Source organism: Drosophila arizonae, chromosome 2 (assembly GCF_054131065.1).
Source record: "Drosophila arizonae isolate 15081-1271.41 chromosome 2, UAZ_ARI_1.0, whole genome shotgun sequence".
Classification (NCBI taxonomy): Eukaryota; Metazoa; Arthropoda; class Insecta; order Diptera; family Drosophilidae; genus Drosophila; species Drosophila arizonae.
The window spans coordinates 27,986,185-28,007,222 of record NC_142922.1 but is presented as its reverse complement, the minus strand read 5'-3'; the positions used below and the strand labels follow the sequence as shown (position 1 = coordinate 28,007,222).

Genomic DNA, 21,038 nt, shown 5'->3' with positions numbered 1-21,038 from the left:
AAAAGTCAAATAGAAACCGCAGAGGCGAGAAAGGACTTCACTAAGCAGGCGAAAAGGAAAGATGATATAAATTTTATTGTCATGTCCGAGTAGATTAAACTAGCTGCACATACCAGACCCAAAGGCTCGAGCGCTTAGCCCGGCAAAGTATGCTACGTAAAAGGCACAAGAGATTTATTAAGAACTTGACGGGTAAGAAAGCTCTGTGTGTGTGTGTGGGTGTGTGGGTGTGAGTGAGGGTGTCCTCCTCCTGTACATATGTACATTCTTCTCCTTTGCATAGCATATTTGTGAAAATATATGTATGTATACATTCATGTATGTATGTAGCACAAATATACCGTCGTCTGTAAAAAGTTTCATTAATTTTGACATTAAGCGTTGGGATTTTTCTCTTGCCTTTCGTTTCTTTTCGTGTTTCACTTTTTTGTTCTTTTGTAAATTTATCTGGCAATTCATTTTGACATGACAGCCAAATAAATAATGATTTATTTGTGCCCGACTAAAGGTAAGCCCCGACATGGGACGCAGCCACGCCCACCTTAACGACTCCCGACTCGGGCTCATTAAGTGCTTTGGCTTTGTTGCGGCCCACCACCAAAATGGCCTTAAGCTGTCAAAATTTTATAAATTGCCTCCAATTATAAGATTTATAATCTGAAGAGCTGATAAAAGCGTCTGAAGGATCGTCACTTGACCCTTTCGAGCTGCTCAACTTGTATACATACGCAGCGACTCAGGCACATCGCAGACCATTTCATTTCGTCTCTTCTGATGGAATTGTCTAGGCAAATATTTAATTTTCCCATTCACTCAAGGGGACACTGCGTGCAAGGCTCAATTAGCGGTGCTTGGAGCACATATTATGTAAAAAAACACGAAACGAAAGGAAGAGTAACCAGATGAAAAAACAAAATCCAATTTGAACCCTTCGTCTGCCTGGAGGCTTGACAGTCATTGAACAATTTATCATAATTTCACATAAATTCTCGCAATTCAGCGCAAGACAACACTTCTTGGAAGGAAGGCATCGCTCCTCCTTCAGACATGTATATACATACATATATGTAGGTATGTATATCTGAAAAAGGGAGCGTCTGGCATCGAAGACAAATTACAGAGAAATGTAAATTGTTGTCATACTTCAGCGATTCAAGATATTTTTATATATAGAAGTCTCTACATTTTTTATGCTCATCTCAAATCGTGCGACATTTTCTACAGTTTCAACCTTTATGTCAGCCACCACCTTTTCCTTCATTGTTAGCTTTTGACCCGCCGTGAAAGACGTTTAATTGGACCTTTTGCAAATACTGTTATTATACATACCTATATCATTTTTTTTTCTACATTTTTTGGCATCTGTCTCTGGCGCTCTAAGTTCGTAATTGGCTCCTTTTTTGTACTCAATCAACAACTAATTCGATTTGAGCAGAGTTAAATTGTTCAGATTGGCAGACAGATTTCCGAGAATATCATTTATTTTTCTATTAATTTCAGCTACATTAGGCAGTGGGGTTATATGCTGTGAAAGATTGTATTTGATGTCGACTGTCTGCGGGCTTTGAGCTCAGGCAATTTGTGTTAAGAAAACACGAGTATTTAAAAGAAATTAAGTCAAATGCAGAGAGTAATTAATTACCAATGAGAATGAGTGCGTAGGGAAAAGCTGATGAACGTAAAATACCCTGTGTGCCTTGATAGAATCACAAGCAGAACATCCATAACTATAACTCTTTACACTGCTTGGCATAATAAGAGTGCTTACAGCTACTACAACAGCAGCCTCAGTAGAGAGTGGGTGGATGAAATGCAAATACGCCTTTTAAAACTCCATTAAGCAGGGTATTAGCTCGGCAGATATAATAGGTAAACGCGTGGGTAAATGCACGGCTGTTAATTGATTTCTTAGTCAATTGCAAAGGCGCCGTCAGATTGTGTAAAGCCAGCTTGATTGACTGACTGACTGACTGCTCGGCTCGGTTGCCTGATGGACAGACCGGTGAAGTAGACGGCGCTCAGTGGCTGACGTCTTGACAGCGCGAGAAGACGAAAAGACATTTGCTTTGCCGGTGAGTGGTGTATTAAATTTTACTCTTAACGCCCCTCGTTAGACAATTGAATTGGCTGGCTCTCCGTCTGTGGCGATAACAAGCCTTTGCACTCCCAACCATCAGCGTGCTGCATGGGGGCGTGGCAGCTGTTCTTGTCCGCCGCAACTGCCGCTGATAGCTTCCATTAGGGATGCCGCTCTCAGCGCGCTGCTATTTTTGCCCTCGCCTTGCGCTTTAATCAAAATGTAATTAACAGCCATGTCGAACGTCGGCCATTGCAGCTCTCAGCCAGATGCACCGAATGATTGACTGACGTTGAGTCTAGGCAACTGGCAGCGAGTTCTTTTATACACTTGCCAATTTAGTTTTGTGTTGCCCCCAAAGATGTTTCCGTTTTTGGTTCTATAATCTAATTGCTGGCTGTTCGGCAAATTGGTTTCGTTTATGACTGATTGCTGGCACTTGACATGCCCTCAGCCAGTCACTCAGTCGGCTATTCAGTCAGCGAGTCAGATATGCAAATCAATGCTTTTGGGGCTCATTAATTTTGAAGAGCTGACGCGCAGGCTGAGGTGTTGATTAAAGGTAAATGATATAGAAATAATTAGTGTGCTGTGGTTGAAAATAACTGGAAATACGAGTGAAATTAGACTTGCATAAAATAAAACATTGCATATAGGAGAGAGAGTAGTCGATTAATTCAACAGAATTTAAGTATGATATAATATTTTATAATTTACAAAATTAAACAAAAAAAAAAAAAAAAAAAAAAAAAAAAAAAAAAAAAAAAAACCTATAAAACAAATATAAAATACAAATTTAGTTGTCGAAAAGAAATAAATAAATAAAACTATAAATATTTTGCTTTTCGGAGAAAAACTAAACAGTGTATTTTTAATTTAATAATAATATTTTTTCTATTAAAATTAATTTTTGTTTACTAGAAATAAATAATAATAATAATACCAATAACAATAAACTATATCTTTCTTATCAACTATACGGAAATAAATTCTTATAATTTTGTAATATATTTTATAATAACATTTAATACTTTAACACATTATATGAAAATAGAAAATACAAAAATAATAATAAAAGAGAGACTCCTATATAAATAATTTATCCTCATCTTATATAAATCATTTGTCCTTCAGCAGCTTTACCTATCGCTATATCATTTATATCTCATCCAGCCTTCAATCCACTCTAGTCATAATACAAAAAATTCTATACAATCAGCAGACAGACGCGTAAATGGATGAAATGTCCACAGGGACATGCTCACAGACAGACAGACAATGGGCTCAACATTATTGCATAAATTTGGCCACTTTGTGCCGGTTCTTTAGCATTTGCTCTATCTCTCTATCTCTCTCTGCGCTCGTTCGTTTTGTGCAGCTTAGCAAATTCTTTGGCGTTTGAAAAATGTCGAAACATTTGTCCATTTGCGCGATATGGATAGGAAGGAGAAAACCAGAGAGCCAACAGAAAAAATATAAATAACAAAAAACAAAAATGCGAAGAAGGAAAACTGAAAACTTTGGGAAAAGCTGACCCTTTTCCGACATGCTCGCCGCTGGCCTTTGGGATTAGTGTTTGATGCGGGGCTTGTGGGGCAAAGCCGAAGAAAAATTGAAACAAGTTACCCAAACCATTTTCGTGCCGCTTACCGCTTGCCAATTTATTCAAATGCCTTGCAAAGTGCTAAATAAACAAGACTGAAAAATGTCTAGGCAACACACGGGGGCAGCGGGACATTCAAAACACCCCGAGCATGTGCGTCATTTTTCTTGGTTTTAGGCGCACCAAAAGAAACAAAAAATAATAAAAAGAATGATAGCATGTAGAGCAGACTCGGTCGAACCTGTGGGCCTCGGCCTCTCGTTCGCACTCACACTCGCACTTACCTTGGATGGGCACATAAATATTTAGATAAAGACAATCCTCTGATTGATTTTGCAGATAGGGCAGCAAGCGCTTTAGATACTCCAAGCGACCCTTGGGCATGCGCTCCATCGCCGCGGTCTCGTTGTGTATGTCCGGCAGCCGCTGCGGACAGACGGGACTGAATCTGCAAGGCATCGAAAATTGGATAAGAAATTTGTGGCTAAAAGGCAAAAGTTTTTTAAACCCATTGAAAATGATGTTAGGCCATCATTATATCTCTATAGATGACCGTTTAACGGGCAGAGGGGAGTCTTGGAGTTAATAACAACTTGAGTTGAGTAGATCTCTGGATCACTTATATTTATTTATTTATAAATATATTCCTTCATTTGCTCGTTATCAGTAAGACTAAACGACTTTTTAATTGAAGACATTACATTTGGGTACGCAGTATCTCTTAGTCGAGCACTCTTTTAGTTGCTGGTGACAATTTTTCTTATCCCTTGTTAAAAAGGCTTCGACCGGCTATTTTTTATGCGTGGCCTTATAAACAGATTAATTTAGCTAGCATTGTGCGCAATCTCAGCCTTCGCGTCACAAATTTCTGTCCTTGGGTCATAATAACTTTTTGATTTGAGCTGACAAAGTTTTTGGTGCTTTAATTTATTTGGGCAAAAGCTTATTTCGGGCCGTCTGTGAAATTGGTTTTCGATTTTACAGCCAGCCAACTTTGTCATGCTCTCTCTCTCCCCCTCTCTCTCTCTGTCTCTCTCTTATCCTCTTACTCTATTCTCGTCGATTCCATCAGCAACATTTGCTGCATTTCTCTGCTGTTTTTGGCCATGTCATGCAAATGGCATTCTGGCCTTGTGCTCATTTATGACTGGCTTATTGGCCATGCTGCCGCACAGCGACCCAGCCCCTTGCTTGCTGTCAGTTGCCGCCTTGAACCCACTTCAAATTTCTAGTATTATTTGTTTTTAATCTGCCGTGTGACAGACATCAAACCATGCTGGCCCCAAGCACTCAAAAACGAACCGAAACTAGTTGTTTGCACTCAATACGCAAACAAATTGCACATTCCAAAGTGTTTAGCCCGAAATGTGGCCGAGTAGTGGGTATTTGCTGCAAATATCAAATAGTCGTATTGCGAGGCCATCCGCACTGTGATCGGCCCAAAAGCAATTTGCTAATATTTGAAATTCGTTTGCCATTGGTAAAATTACTTTGAAAATGCAGCTGAATTTCCACAATTGCGATTAGCTGGGTAAAATATTAAATTTGAAATAAATTAATTGAGTTGAGATGTCTTATAGAAAATCAATTATAGATCAAATAAACTGAAAATGAATTTAATATAGTTTTAAAAAATATTTTGCATCAAACAGCTTGCAATTTAATTAATGAAAAAGTCCTCGAGCAAAATATTTCGTATTAATCATATAGATGTATATTCCCCTATATCTCCACATTCCTCGTTGGTCTTGGACTGTTCTGAGCTACGGTTCATCAAGTGGCGCATCTTTGGCGCCACATCAAATTGTCATAAAGCAAAAATCAATGCTGGCATTAAAAATTTCCCTTTCGGCCAACTTATCTGTGTGAGCTGGGGGGATCCATTATGGCCAACCCGAACCCATGAAAAGGCATTAACATTAATAGCATTGCGGAATGAGAATTTATATAATTTCATTTTTATTTATTTTTTGTTCTCTTTTGTTGTTGTTTTGGTGCAGAAATATATTTAATTTTTGTTCTTCTCATTGTGCTTTTATTATATTTGGCGAAATGGCCACGAAGTGAGTCCGTGGCCCCTTGACCCCAACAAGCTTTTAATGGTCGCTTGTGGCGGCCGCGCGATTGCCATAATAATCATTAATTTAATGGTTAAACAATAAGGCAGGTAATAAAAGTTTAATTTTTGACTTCATTTCGCGCGCTGTCCGCTAAATGGCCAACCGAGCAGCTGCGGTGCGACAACAACCCTGCGTCCAGATAAAAGACAGAATAACAAAAAATATATATATATATATTTATATATGTATTAAAAATAATGAAAGTGAAAAGTTTGAATGGCGGAAGTTGCGAGCGTCGCCTGTTGTTGCTGCCTTTATCCGCTGCAAATACACATTTCTGATGGCAGGTGACACGCCCCGTGCCGCAGCGCCACTCACCACTCAACACTCACCAGTCGCCAGTCGCCAGTCAACGGGTCTAGCACTCTCGGCAGCAGCTACAGCTCGTAAAAGCCACATTTTGAATTTTTAATGTGTGCTCCCGCAACCCCATCAACGGCTGCCCCGCAGCTGCGTGCGAATGTGCTCAGTTTTCAAGTGGATGCGATCTTGTTTATGTGAGTTTTGTGTGCTCGCCGTCCCCTGCGCCCCATGCCACGCCCATGGTCTTGCATTCGCTTGGAGCGCCACTGATAAGCCGAGTCTCCAGCAAGAGAAATGGGTATTAAGCTTATAAAATGGGCGGCCCAATTGGGGTCATGCCAGTGAAAGGGGCGTGGCCGGCACTAGTGCTTGTACAGATTTTAACTACAGTCGATAAAGGCTCCGAATGCGAGTTGACAACTCTGTAAAGTTTTTAATACGCTTGCCAGAGCTTTTGTCACATAAACTACTTCCGGCTGCAGCGTTTTCACTGAAGCTGAGTTGTAATGAAGCTTATTCGGCAATCATTTGACATATAATAAAGAAACAATGTTTTTACGACTCGAAGGTCAGCAGTTGGCTGGGCTAATAAGAGTATGGCGTATGCAGTGCTCTGAAAGAGTCAAAAATTCTTGAAAGTAATACTAAACTAACTTTATCTTCTTCAGAGGGAAATAGAAAATAGTTAGACTTATCAAATTAGGAAGAGCCAGAGCAAGTGTGTACATATCTATGCTGATGACAGAGCTGTTAGAGCTTAGAGCGTTAATGCCGACATCGATAGTATCGATTAATATTCTTTTTAGCGATATATCGGGTTATTGGATCCGTTCTATGTTCATATACCGTGCACTGAGCGAAAAGGTCTTGTAAGTACTGTTTACTTAAAAGGCTTTTTGGCTCTGTGTACGCTAGTCTCTTGGAAAGTAATATTAGATAGCTTGTTCTCCCACTGCTATAATTTTTAATAGATTACAAAAAATTTCTTTTAAATGTGCACACAAACTTTTGTTATAGTTATAGTTAGTTATAGTTATAGGGCAGCAAAAATATTCCTTAAAAACTGAAAATTTTAAATAAGTTTAATATGTTTTTAAATTTTGTTATAGTTGATTTCCATTTACTTATTTATTTTTTATTTTTTGAATTGTGATAAGAATATTATTTAATTATTTTTATTTTAAGTTTTTATTGCATCCTCGATTTTTATTTAATTTAAATTGTTTAATAAATAATAAAAATGTTTTACATAAGCCCACAAGGAAGACAGTTAAGTCAATAAATGGAACTATCGATGGGAGGATCTATCGATTGAATACGTTTTTTTTTTGCAGCTCTAAGAAATTCTGTGGGAATAAAACCTTAAGATAATATGCTGATATATGGTGTCCGCACGATATAATCGTTGCAAGTTATAAATAATTTATTCGCGGAATCACCAACGCATTGAAAAGTTGCTCACTTTTAGTTCATATTTAAGAAAGCCTCCATTCTTCATTAGCTCAGCTGGGACGAGCAGACGGACGAGCAGTGGAACGAGCTTACTAATTCAGCGTCTAATCTAATGCGAAAGGATCTTTGAAATCACAGTTCAAAAGCCGTTTTTATTACTTATATTTCGACATTACTATGTATTTTATACAGATGATTCCCTTCAAAGAGTGCTTAGAAGCTTTTATATTATTAATTTTATTTAGTTATACGTATTACTCTCGCCTGCCGCCGCACCCGCTGCAACTAGTATCAAAGGCTATAACCACAGCATCAGCTTTGACAAGCCGCCAAAGGCAATATACATAAACAACACAAAGCACACGTAACCGGCCTCCCCCTACTTCACTTCCCTCCACTCCTCACTCCGTTTCGCACTTCTCTGTTAAGTCCCCCGCTGCCTCATAAAGCCAAACCGAATGCAGTTGTTGTTTTAAAATAAATTTTGAAAGCACTTGGCACTTTAGACGTCACAAAGCTTTTGCTTTTAGCGCAAGGATTATAAAATACAAGCGGATTAACAACGACAAGTCCTGCGCTTGGGCTACCTGTTACCTGTGCTGGCCCTGCACCCCCTCAAATTAGCCCGAGGCAGTATGAAGTTTATGCATGACACTTAAGCGTTTAAATGGAAAATAGCCGTCGTATAAACGTTGCCAGCTGAAACTTTGCCTAACGGTTTTTCTAATAGAAACCGCACTAATAATTGCTCCGTTTGATGGCTATGAGTGAAAACAGAGAGAGACAGAGAGGCAGAGCGAGTGAGAGAGAAAAGTTATTAAAATTGGGAGAGCGAACCGAAATTTGGTGCCCATCATTAAAAACGCTAATTCCAATTTCAGACTCAAGTGCGGTGCGCAAGTCAAGCTAAAATGCTGGGTTAAGGGGCGTGGCACTGCCGCCACCACCAGAGCGTTGCTGTTGCTGCATAAATTGCTGTTGCCCAAGGTGTTGTTGCTGCTTCTGTTGTTGTTGTTGTTGTGTTTGCGCTGTAAATGAAATTGCGAAAATTCATTTTAAATTGGATTTTATTTAATTTGACTGCGGCGGCAAAGCTTTATGCGTGAGTACCATAGACGAAGCCGGTGGGCGTGGCACGGTGGCTGCGGCTGCCAATCTAATTTGTGAGCCAGCAGCGCTCAGCGCGCGGCAGAGGTGGGGAGTGAAAAAGGCAGAGATGGAGAGGGAAAAAGCGACTCCTGCCAGACTTCTGCAACGTAGCCCACAGGTAAAATTAATCTATTTTGCTTGACGTGGTCGCACTGTCGCATATCGTTTTCGGTTACCACCCAAGCTCACCCCCTCAATCAACCCTCCCCTGGCCACTCTATATCTATATAAATATCTTAGCTTGTCTTCGCTACGTCCTCTCAGGCGCATGCATTTTTCCGCTTGGCTGAGATTATGCTTCTGTTTGATGTATTTAAGCCCAGAGCGAGGCAACCGCTCCGAATGTCTTGGCCAGAGTCCTGCGCTGTCCTTTGACTTTAGCCTCCGTACACAGTTTGTATGTGCCACAGTCACGCTCACGTTGCCACCTTCTGTCCACAGGCCACATGCAGATTATACGACGCCATGGCACAGCCACGCCCCTACCTGTCGACAGACGAAATGCCAAATTGCATGTGTCTGGCCGTGTCCTGTCGTGCTTCGGCCCTGCTATGCCCTGAACTATGTCCTGTGTCCTCTGACCTCTGTTTGCTTCTCGCCGCCTAATTTATATGCGTGGCGTATTTTTTGTTGCCTGCGAAAACTACGATTTGTTTGTTCTCCAAATATTCAAATTTTCGCGCTTGTTTGCTTCCGGAAAACGATAAGCGATAAGCTGCGGTTCTCAGAATGGGAATTGTGAGCGAGCATTGTCATTTGTGTGCCTTGCCAGCGAAATGATTCAAAGCTAACAATAGAAATATTGTTTATAAATAAAGCGGCGTGGTATTAGGATTATAGAAAGGCAATTAGGATAAGCTGATATGATTATTTGTATCTGTATCTGTATCTGTATCTGTGTCTGTATCTGTATCTGTATCTGTATCTGTATCTGTATCTGTATCTGTATCTGTATCTGTATCTGTATCTGTATCTGTATCTGTATCTGTATCTGTATCTGTATCTGTATCTGTATCTGTATCTGTATCTGTATCTGTATCTGTATCTGTATCTGTATCTGTATCTGTATCTGTATCTGTATCTGTATTATCTGTATCTGTATCTGTATTGTATCTGTATCTGTATCTGTATCTGTATCTGTATCTGTATCTGTATCTGTATCTGTATCTGTATCTGTATCTGTATCTGTATCTGTATCTGTATCTGTATCTGTATCTGTATCTGTATCTGTATCTGTATCTGTATCTGTATCTGTATCTGTATCTGTATCTGTAATCTGTATCTGTATCTGTATCTGTATCTGTATCTGTATCTGTATCTGTATCTGTATCTGTATCTGTATCTGTATCTGTATCTGTATCTGTATCTGTATCTGTATCTGTATCTGTATCTGTATCTGTATCTGTATCTGTATCTGTATCTGTATCTGTATCTGTATCTGTATCTGTATCTGTATCTGTATCTGTATCTGTATCTGTATCTGTATCTGTATCTGTATCTGTATCTGTATCTGTATCTGTATCTGTATCTGTATCTGTATCTGTATCTGTATCTGTATCTGTATCTGTATCTGTATCTGTATCTGTATCTGTATCTGTATCTGTATCTGTATCTGTATCTGTATCTGTATCTGTATCTGTATCTGATCTGTATCTGTATCTGTATCTGTATCTGTATCTGTATCTGTATCTGTATCTGTATCTGTATCTGTATCTGTATCTGTATCTGTATCTGTATCTGTATCTGTATCTGTATCTGTATCTGTATCTGTATCTGTATCTGTATCTGTATCTGTATCTGTATCTGTATCTGTATCTGTATCTGTATCTGTATCTGTATCTGTATCTGTATCTGTATCTGTATCTGTATCTGTATCTGTATCTGTATCTGTATCTGTATCTGTATCTGTATCTGTATCTGTATCTGTATCTGTATCTGTATCTGTATCTGTATCTGTATCTGTATCTGTATCTGTATCTGTATCTGTATCTGTATCTGTATCTGTATCTGTATCTGTATCTGTATCCGTATCTGTATCTGTATCTGTATCTGTATCTGTATCTGTATCTGTATCTGTATCTGTATCTGTATCTGTATCTGTATCTGTATCTGTATTCATTTAACGTAAGTCTGCTAGCCATATTAACCAGGAAATTCTGTTCCTTTTTAGTTGCTAGTAACGCTAAACACGTTAGCTGCTCTAACAAATAAGAAGTAGAGTTAAGAACACTGCAGAAATAAGAATAGCGCATATCTCTGAGTTTTCATTGGCAATCTTACCTGACTTCTGTCTACCATAAATTCTTAAATATCATTTGAGCCCGCAAATAAACTTCGTCCAAGCATTCTCCTATAAATACGTTTTATTTTTTATTCTAAGCTAATAAGCCTCAAGTACCAGCCAAGGCAATTCCTGCGGCTTGGAGGCCACAGGAATGGGCCGTAACGTATCCAGTTTCGCGTTTTGTAAATGATCTTTTGTACCTTGAGTCTGAGTGTTTGTCTGTCTGGCTGTCCGGCCGTCCGTTGATGGTCCAAATAGCTTTATTACGCTGAAGTGCTGAAAAATCAGTGGAACATTACTCAAGGAGTTTATTGGCTAGCTGGGCCCAAGCTGTCAACGGGCCCACAGGCAATGCCCGGCTCACGATGGGGAGCCGTCACACAAACAGACAAACAGAGATTGTCTGACAATTGCGATGATGTCAGCCGAAAATTTGGTGGCAGTAGCAACAGCAGCAGCAGGTGCCACACACAGCCCGCTCGTCATTCATCAGCTTTGACTTGGTAGAAATTCGGAACAATTTTATTTATTTACGCAGCTCTGATTTAAGGTCCCTTTTTCAGAGGTTTTACTTTTTCATAAGCCATAAAAAAAGGAAATATCAACAATAAATTGCCGGAAAATTTCGAAAAAGAAAACTATGCTGATCTTAAATACTCTACAATATGCTATTTGTAAATTAAATAGAGTAAGTATATACAGAGATGAGAACAGCAAGTGACAGACAGACAGAAGATACAATATTTTGATTTTATTTATTTATTCAAAAATATAATTAGATCAGATTTATTAGAAGAAAAGTTATGGTAGATGCATATAAGAAGAGAAAATATGTAAGTGAAAGTGAAACATTTAAGCATTTGAAATGTAAGCAATTCAACAGATCGTAAGATTCGTTTGAAAAAGGATTTTAATTTTATTTTAATTACAACCTGAGTAAAACAATAAAAAAAAATGCAGAATAAATTTACACTCTCTGTGACCACATTTACCTTTTAACTTTGCTAAGGCCTTCAGACGCTCAGGAAATCATGCTCAAGCTGCCCTAATGTGTATAGAAGCCCATTATTTAGATTTGCTTCAACAAATAAGAAAGATGCTAATGAAACTTGAGGGGAAGAAGCTTCAAGTTGCTTGGCACAAAATCCAAAAATATTTTATTAAATAATAATGTATTTATTTATGCACTTTTTAAGCTCAGATGTACTTAAAGTACCCCTTGTTAGAGTATATATACAGGGAGAGAGACAGATGGGGGAGAGAGCAGCAACTTTATGCCGGCACCCTTTTACAAAGCAAACAATACGGTTGCAGGACAACGTTGTCGTGGGAATCTTTGTGAATAATGATTTGCCACTTGGGAGCGTTTGTAAATTAGATGCCGCGACTTCTTATTGTTGTTGCTGCTGCTGCTCTTCGAGTGTCGCAGCTGGCGCTCGGCTGGCGGCAGCGTAAATATTTAATTTGTGTAGCATTTCAAGCAGAAGCAGAAGCCCCATGGAGTCTCCACAACTGACCTTTAGCCTTCTTTCCTTCATAATTTTTTTTTTTTTTTTTTTGTCGTCGTCGCGTATTTTCATCATTATTGCAAGTCTGTTGTACTTTTGTTGTATTTGTGCTTTCGCATTTTGGAGCCGCACTTGAGAATAATGAGCCAAGTTAATTGAGGTGACAATTGCGGGGCTATAGAGGCCGGTCGAAGGCAACGGCTGCGCACTCCAGACCGTCTGGTCACTCTCGACCCTGTGGAGTGGCCTCAAGTAATGGGTTTTTGATCATTTTATGTACTTGCTGGCAGGCGCGACAGCGCGTCTCCTCTTCGCGGCAGACTCTCAGGCTCAAGTAACTGCGAAATGATTTAGCGTATTTAAATTGACAGCTCAGATTTGCAAAGGGGTTCGAGCTGTTGGCTTCGGGCCGCATTAAATTATTAAGACGAGGGTTCAGCGGAATCCAGCTAAATTGCGATTGCGCAAGAAATAGAGGCAGCTAAATGGCAGATCTTTTTTTTAGCGAAAGGGTTTGCAGGCGCATAACCTTTTTAAGGAGTTATTCAACCAAAAAGGAAAATAATTCACTGCATTTTGGTTTTAATGGAATTGAAGTGGGCTGATTTGCGAGACAAGACTCTCGCCAAGGCTAATAACAGCTGTAAGCAGTAATTATTCTACAGCATAAAAAGCCGCTACAGACAAATCACTTGAAACTTGACTACAAAATGAAGACTTCGTGAATAATTTATGCTGAGTTTTGTACTTTATCTTTGATTACTTTTTGTCAGCCACTTGCTCGAGCGTTTCGTTTCATTGTTACTTTCATTCAGTCAATTCAATCATAAGTTTTTCCTATCAATATTTTTCTATTCGCTTCCTACTATTCTTCATATTCTCTTACTTTTTCCAATTTTTCTTTCCTTCTTGAGACTTCAACTTTTACTTATTAATACTGAACTTTCCCTTTTAGATGCATTTAAAATTGCATTTAGCTACTTTTTCTTTAACTTTTATCCATTTACTTTTATTGGAGCCAAGACTCGGCTCTTGTTCTTCGATTACCTTAATTTTTATAGTCTCACAAATTCAGAGCATTTCAAGAACAGTGTTCAAATCAGCCTAAAAACCCTCCAAATCCTATTTTACCCTAACGAGCAACTATTTAATATTTGATTTAGTCAAATTTATGCCCAATCCCAAAGGGTTTCAGCGCACGTCAGCCTCTGTCTCACAGTTGGCTAACTAGCGCTTAAGTAGTTGCTTGGCCGGCGCACGGGTCGTATGATTAACATAAAAGCGCGTCAGCTCCTCAACTTTACACACTCCTTACTCACACACACACACACACACGCATACTGGCTGAAACTTGAAATTTATGCGAATAACTTTCTAAAGACGGTCACACACACACACATACACACACATGCAACTTGGGTCGGCTCAAAATCGCCATTAAAAATGTAGGAACCGGAGCTAGTCTGGGCTTGACTTACCTGTCCGCCTTTTTGACACCCGACCACATGGCCGCCGAGACGGGCGGCATGAAACGTAAATTTCCAACGGGCGGCGAGGCGTAGGGTATGCCGCGATACGCCTCAACCGGATCCAAATGCCGCCCATCTAATTGGACAATTACGCCCGAGATGGCGCCATTGCGTGTGTGGATGATGCGCGATGAGAGCTGTGCGGGTAATTGATCATGATTTATGTTGTTGTTGTTGCTGTTACTGTTGCTTGTTAGTCGACTGCTTCGGTTTGCCGATGATGAACTACTACTGCTGCTGCCGCTGCCGCTGCCGCTGCTGCTGCTGCTGCTAGTGCTGGTGCTGCTGCTGCTGCTGCTAGTCGAGGTGGCGTACGATGACGCAGCCGAGGATGACGAAGTGAGCGATAATGAGGGCACAGCGCTGGCAGTGGCCGCATTAGCTGTGGATCCGATGCTGCTGCTCGCAACGCTGCTGGAGCCAATCAGTACGAGGCCGCCGCTGCCGCCAGCTGACATGCTGCGATTGGCCGAGTTGTTGTTGTTGCTGTAGCTGATGCCAGCGCCGCTGCTGCTGTGACACGCAATGCCCAGCAGCAGCAGCAGCAGGAACAACATCAGCTGAGGCTCTGCTCCTAATGGTTTTCTTCGCGCTCTCGCCACTGTTCTTGTTGTTGTTGTTGTTGAGCTTGCTGCAGTTGCTGCTGCTGCTGGCGGCAGTTGTCGCTTCAAGAGCAGCAACATTTTCATTATTAATATTGGTCAAAATGGCGTTGTTGCAATGTTGCTGCTGTCGTTAAAGTAGTTGCCGCTGTCTGTTGCTGTAATTGACCGCAGCAACAACTGTTTGTGGCGTGCCCTTAATTCTTTGTTTGTTTTAATTTTTTTTTTTTTTTTTTTTTGAATGTGTTTTTTTAATTTTTTATTTTGCTGTTTTCCTGTTTTAAATTGCCAGCTGAAGCGAACTGTAAAGTGCAAAGAAGAATGTAATTCATATATCGAGTTGAATAAATACATATAGGGCATACGTATATTGTAGGGCATAGAAACATAAAAGGATTATAAATAGGGCCGGTGTCTCTGACTTTAATTAAAATACATCTACTTTTTCCTAATTACTTAAGAGTTTAATTTTCGATATAATTAATATTGTTTAGAATCATTAAATTATTGAATCATTCTAACGTTCGTACAAGAATATATATTTAGATTTAATCATTTTAATAATGATAAATAAATTAAATAGTTATGAAGAAATTAATTAAAATTCAATAATTTAGTTTTTGATAAAAATTGAAAGCTAAAATTAATTTTTAAATATATTTTCATTAAATTTAATTAACCATTTTTTTTTAATGAAATTTTTATGTAAAGCCAAATGGAATTTGATATTAATGCTTTTATTCAAAAAAAAAAAAAAAAAAAAATTAAACATTTTAGTGTTTTTTGATAAAAAGTTAGTTTTTCTCTCAACTATTTAATAAGCCTAGCAAAAAAAAAAAAAAAAAAAAAAAAAAAAAAAAAAAAAAAAAAAAAAAATTAAAACATTTAATGTGTCTTGTTTATAAATATTCCATAAAAAGTTGAAAAATATTTTCTCATATTCAGCTTTTCATATTCAACTCAGTCTGAAAATGTAATATTCTGTTTACAATTTAAAATGTGCAAATTCTAGAGCTCATGCAACCCGTTTCGACTTTACTCTTTAAATCTATGCAAAGTGAGCCCTGCAGCCTGCTGCCTGTTGGGCGTGGTTTGCCCGCCCATCACAAAAAAAAAAAAAAAACGAGAGATAGAGAAAAGAAGAGTTTGCAATGGCATTTGAAAGTCCTCATTGAAGTAGCTCTTTGCACAAGCCCCAATCAGCTTCAGCTTGGCTTCTGGCGGTGCTGTCCTTTGCAGCTCTCTCTCTCACTCCCTCTTATCTCTTGTCTCGGTCTTCTTGCAGGCGTGATTCCTTTCCCATTCAATTCATGCTATCTCTTTTTTATTGTCTTTTTTCTTGTTCTATTTTTGTGTGTGGCCACCTTGTTTGTACTTGCTGTAGTGTCCTTGCCCTTCTTGTTGTTCTCTGCGTCCTCAACAACAACAACATCAACAAGAACAACAACAATACAGTTGGCATTTCACATATGCCAGACATGTCAGGCAGCTCAACGAGGCCGATGCAGCTGCTTGTGGGCTGTAGGCGGGGCTTTAAGCATGGCTAACATCATCATCTAGAGAAGGTCATTAGGTTAATGGCTCAAACATTTGAGCTCGAAGCTGGGATTTGCAAGTGAAGATTGCGAAAAGCTTCCATTCGACATTGAGCAGTTTTAATTGTTTGGAAATAAATTGATGCTGAATTACTCAAGGAGCAGCCACTTGCTCTTTTGCCGTACTATAATCTTATTAAACTATAATTGGTTTTTGATATTCCACTTTTTATATTCTGAGCTTCGTTGTCTATGCTTTCCTATTCTCTCTATAAATTTTTGCCTTGCATATTTTAGTCAACCAATTTTGATGTTCAGCTATTTGCCCATTTTTGAATGTATGTCAAATATATGTATGTATTCCCAATTGCTCTTGGCAAATTGTGCGCTTCTACGTGAAGAGGTTATGCTTAGAATTTTCTTTTCGTGCAACATTTTCTCATACACCGTGCCTGAGTCAGTTAGTTTTCAACATTGTTCAGATGCTGTGGCTGAGTAATGCACTTGATGTCCTTTCATAGCCGAGCTCGACATGCCCTGGCCTGTCTGTTATTTTTGGGCTTGGAAATACTTTTAGGTATAGCTTTCGGCTACTCACTTAGTTATTCCGTGCGTTGCTCTTCTGTCTGCGTTGAGCTGCTGCAGGTGCTAAGCCTCCTGCTCTGTGCGCTGCATGTGGCTTAGCGTCCTTGCCACGTCTGTTGTTCTTGTTGCTGTTGCTATTGTTGTTGTTGTTGTTGCTCTCTCTGTGGCTGCTTATATTCTGCTGCTTGCCCCAAGTTCTTGGCACACACTTCACGTACGCTGCGCTCAACGGCGCTGCTGTCTGCTGCGTTGTCTGAATGCCTCCACGCTACAATTGTCATGCAAGCGGACATTTTTTCAAGGCTCTCACGTGCTCAACGCCTCCGACGCTGGCTTCTCGAGCAGATGGCGCCTCCCATGCCTGCAAAAGAGATAGACACAAGGGGGGAGAGTGTGAGTGCTTGCTTATGATACTTGAGCTATGATTAATTAAGTGGCGCGTATAAAGCACGCTCTATTTAAATGCATATTAAGTAGCCGACCCGTGCGCAAACAATTTACTCAACTTGCTAATGATTTCAAGGAATTTGCAAATTTGATTACAAATATATACTATTCTAGGGTGCATCGACACCCAGAGCGAGAGCGATTAGCCATGGTGAGAGAAAAAGGGAGAGGGAGTACATGCTGAAAAGGATAAGTAAGGAGGAAAAGTGAACGAGATTAAAGCAGACGGATTGCATAAGCAACGATAGAGCACCATTTAATTTCTATTGCCCTGAACTAAATTAGTAATATTTATTTTTCCAATATAATGGAATTTCAAAAAAGTAATTGAGGTAAGTCTAGTAAGTCCTTATGTAAGCTCCACTCAAAATAGCTCTCAATTGCGAGTCATCTCAAGTCGTTGCGTAAACTTTTCAAGTACGCAAATCATTCTGCACATCATTAGCAGCGTCTTTAATAGGCAGAGTCAGAGTCCCAGTTAGTTGAATTAATTGTTTTCGTGGAAATTGAGCTGTTAGCCAAACAGTGGGCGGTGCAAATGCGCGAGTTGCTTTTTAATTTATTTATGCAAATAACGAATGAATGTTCGCTACAGCGGGCCAAGTAGCTTGGCATTTAAATGCGTAGTCGCATAAGTAAAGAAATATCACGCCACTCTCTCTCGCTCTCGCTCTTCCATTGAATACTTTTCTTTAAAGAACAACAACAGCGGAGGAATCATGAAGTGCGTGGCTTAGTTGGGGGCAGATTACATCACAGCAACAGTCTGTCTGTCTGTCTCCCTCTCCCTCTCTCTGTTTCCCTCTCTATCCTTCAAGTAAGTCATACGCACTGTTAGCCCCTTCTAAAGGTGGGGTTAGCTGTTGTTGGCTTATTTGTTTATTGTAAATGAGTTACGACGACAATTCTGTGGCTGTTTTTAGTAAACTGACGCGGCTTATGAAACTCACATTGGAATTTTTATACTTTGAAGTTTTTGTTTGAATTTGTTGACTTCAAATTTTATTTATTTTTATTTAAGGTTAAATAATTATATAATTTTATTCATGAATCATTTCCTGATAAATTAATTAAATTGATCGTTACGAAATTGAGTTTACATTGAAGCAACCAGTTTTTTTTATTATTTATTTATTTTTATTATACCCTGAACCCATTTTCAATGGGAAATCAGGGTATAATGGTTTTGTTGAAATGTATGTAACAGGCAGAAGGAGGCGTGGCAGACCCCACAAAGTATATATATTCTTGATCAGGGCGACGAGCTGAGTTGATTTGGCCCTGTCCGTCTGTCTGTCCGTCTGTCCGTCTGTCCGTCCGTCCGTCTGTCCGTCTGTCCGTCTGTCCGTATGTATGAACGCGTCGATTTCAGAAGATATAAGAGCTAGAGACTTCAAATTTTTTTTTAAATGTCCGTAATTACAGCGCGTATATCAAGTTTATCATTAAAAATCGATAACTCATCCCGATCTTTTTTTTATCGATAAAAACCCTTATCGAAACCCAGTTATAAAATTATATCTTCTACACCTTTATTGCTAGAGTCTCCAAATTTTTAATGTATGCTTATATGCAATTTATACAATTTCGGTTTTTGTTAAAATTAACCCCCCACCCTTAAATTCACCCCCTCACCCTCACTTTTGTAAAAAGCGTATTTCAAATACTAGAGACTTGTGCTTTAGCAATTACGTGCATATCCATGTTATATTCATAATCGGAAAGTTTCATGACGATCGTACGTCCACAAAAAAAGTTATTAAGCAATTAAGTTCTCATAGTAAGCGCTCACTGCCGCCCATGCGTGTATATGCTTGTGTGTGTATATGTATGTAATTGTTTGTGTATGTGTGTGTGTGTGTATGTGTGTGTATGTATGTGTGTGTATGTATGCCCGTGTGTGCGTGCGTGTGTGTGTGTGTGTGTGTGTGTGTGTGTGTGTGCGTGTTTCTTGTGTAAGCTGAAAGTCGCGAAAAATTATTGAAATAGCTATTACTCCAAGGGTTCAGGGGATCTCGTAGTCGAGTAGTCTCGACTAGAGCTTTCTTACTTGTTTTTATTTTATTTTTTTTTGTAACAAGTTAACACCTTATTTTATATTTCTTTTATATTTACTTAAAAATAAATATTTATATATTTTTATTTAGGGCTAAATTACCTGATTAATAAATGCAATTTGTCGTTATAAATTGTGTTTACACTAAAGCGACCCGCTTTTCATTTATTTGTTTATCTTTAGGTTTTTGTTAACTTTGCCAAATTACATATTTAAAAAGTTTTTTTTTTTGCATTTATTTGATTCTATTTAGGCGATTTGCTGCTGCTGCTTAGTATGGAGCGTAACGAGGAAACGTAACAGAAAATTGTCAGAAAGTTCAAGTTAGAAAACAACTTGGGAAATAAACAAGGTATTCGCATTCAACATTCGCGTTCGAATTCGCATTCAGACTGATTTTTATCAATTGGTTAGTCGTTGTGTTTTGGCCGTGTAATTTGTGCGCCGGGCCAAAAAGATAATTGGATTTAGCATTTGTTTGTGCGCCCAATTTAAGGGCGTATAAAGCAAATTCCATTTCGTGAAATACATTTGGCTTGGGCTTTAATTAAAAATCAAAACGCGATAAGCACACCGAACGCGATGCGACAAGATGAAAGTTGCAGCAACAACAACAACAAAAACAACAACATTAGCTAAAGACGTTTAATTGTGGCTCGCTATTCCTTGGCAATTTCCGTGCTTGGCCGCGAAGCCTTTGCCGCCATAAATTCAGGCGCCAGGATCGCAGACAGGATTCGCAGCGCGGTCGCAATTGTGCGACCGTGGGTCATTAATTTGTCTTTAGAGGCCGCCGAACGCCGACGTGGCATTAAACTGCTTAAGTAGCACAACTAAATTAAGAAAAGTGCGCGCCAGCAAAGCCAAAAAGGCAATTAGTAGGTGAGGGGCGCTCAAGGATGTCGAGCATCGTCTGTTGATAAAGTTCAAAGTGGATTTGTACCAAGACCAGATAGCGCGCACACACTTACAGCTCACTGCGACTCGTGGTTACATTATAAAACGGTGTTGCAAAACGCTCAGCAAAAACGAATACAGAGATATAAACAGGTCCAGGATGCATAGAGCAACGCAGCATAATGAATGCGTTGCATGAGCATAATTCATTGCAGCGGCAGAGGCAGAGGCAGCGTCAAACAGGCAGCTACGAATTGTTTGGCATGCAGCTGTAATGTGCCACGCCCAACAGCCGAGGAAATGTTGCAACCGCAACCAAATAAACGTTGAAAATATGTAGAGCATACGAAAAAAGCAACTTTGCCAGCGGCAACAGCAGATACAACACCAGCAACAACAACAAATGCGAATACAAACGAACACAATGCACATTTATCATAGACGAAATACACACAGAATACATACGCACACAGGCATGCATACAGACAGAACATGCATAGATATTAATGTTGGCTGCTAAAAGCAAAGCATGATAAACTTAACATGTTGTTGCCTTGGCGCGCATGCTGCGTATACGTAATATTTCATATATTTCTTCTCAATCTCTTGCAGCAAAGGCGAGCACAAAAGCTTGAATTGAATTGCTTCATATCGATGGATAGGCATCTGGGAAACACAGACACACATCCAAACACACATTCATATATACATATGTACATGTGTATACATTATTATTTGCCGAAAAATTTAATCAGTTTTCATGCATAAGCAAGTTTCTTTGCCTTGCGCAGAAATCTTTGAATGGAATAAATTGTGCAGTGTATGAGCAAAATTGGATGTGGATATGAATATAGAAATGAGCAAAAAGTAAATTAATATGTTGTTTGTGTT

At 39.3% G+C, this 21,038-nt stretch overlaps 1 protein-coding gene across 5 annotated transcripts in view; it reads right to left on the bottom strand.

The window, feature by feature from the left end:
* Window positions 1–21,038, bottom strand: part of Nlg3 (Neuroligin 3) — a 96,650-nt gene that overhangs the window by 31,676 nt on the left and 43,936 nt on the right. For 3 of the 5 annotated variants that reach the window (XM_089463153.1, XM_089463152.1, XM_089463154.1), the window contains 3 exons: window positions 16,761–17,108; window positions 13,975–14,929; window positions 3,965–4,128 (listed from right to left, as the gene is read on the bottom strand). In XM_089463153.1, coding sequence (XP_089319279.1) covers window positions 3,965–4,128; window positions 13,975–14,714 — 904 coding nt within the window. In that variant the 5' untranslated portion in view covers window positions 14,715–14,929; window positions 16,761–17,108. Of the gene's footprint in view, window positions 1–3,964; window positions 4,129–13,974; window positions 14,930–15,991; window positions 16,734–16,760; window positions 17,109–21,038 lie in introns of those variants that run through there. The other 2 variants (XM_018000677.2, XM_089463155.1) reach the window with 2 other exon arrangements.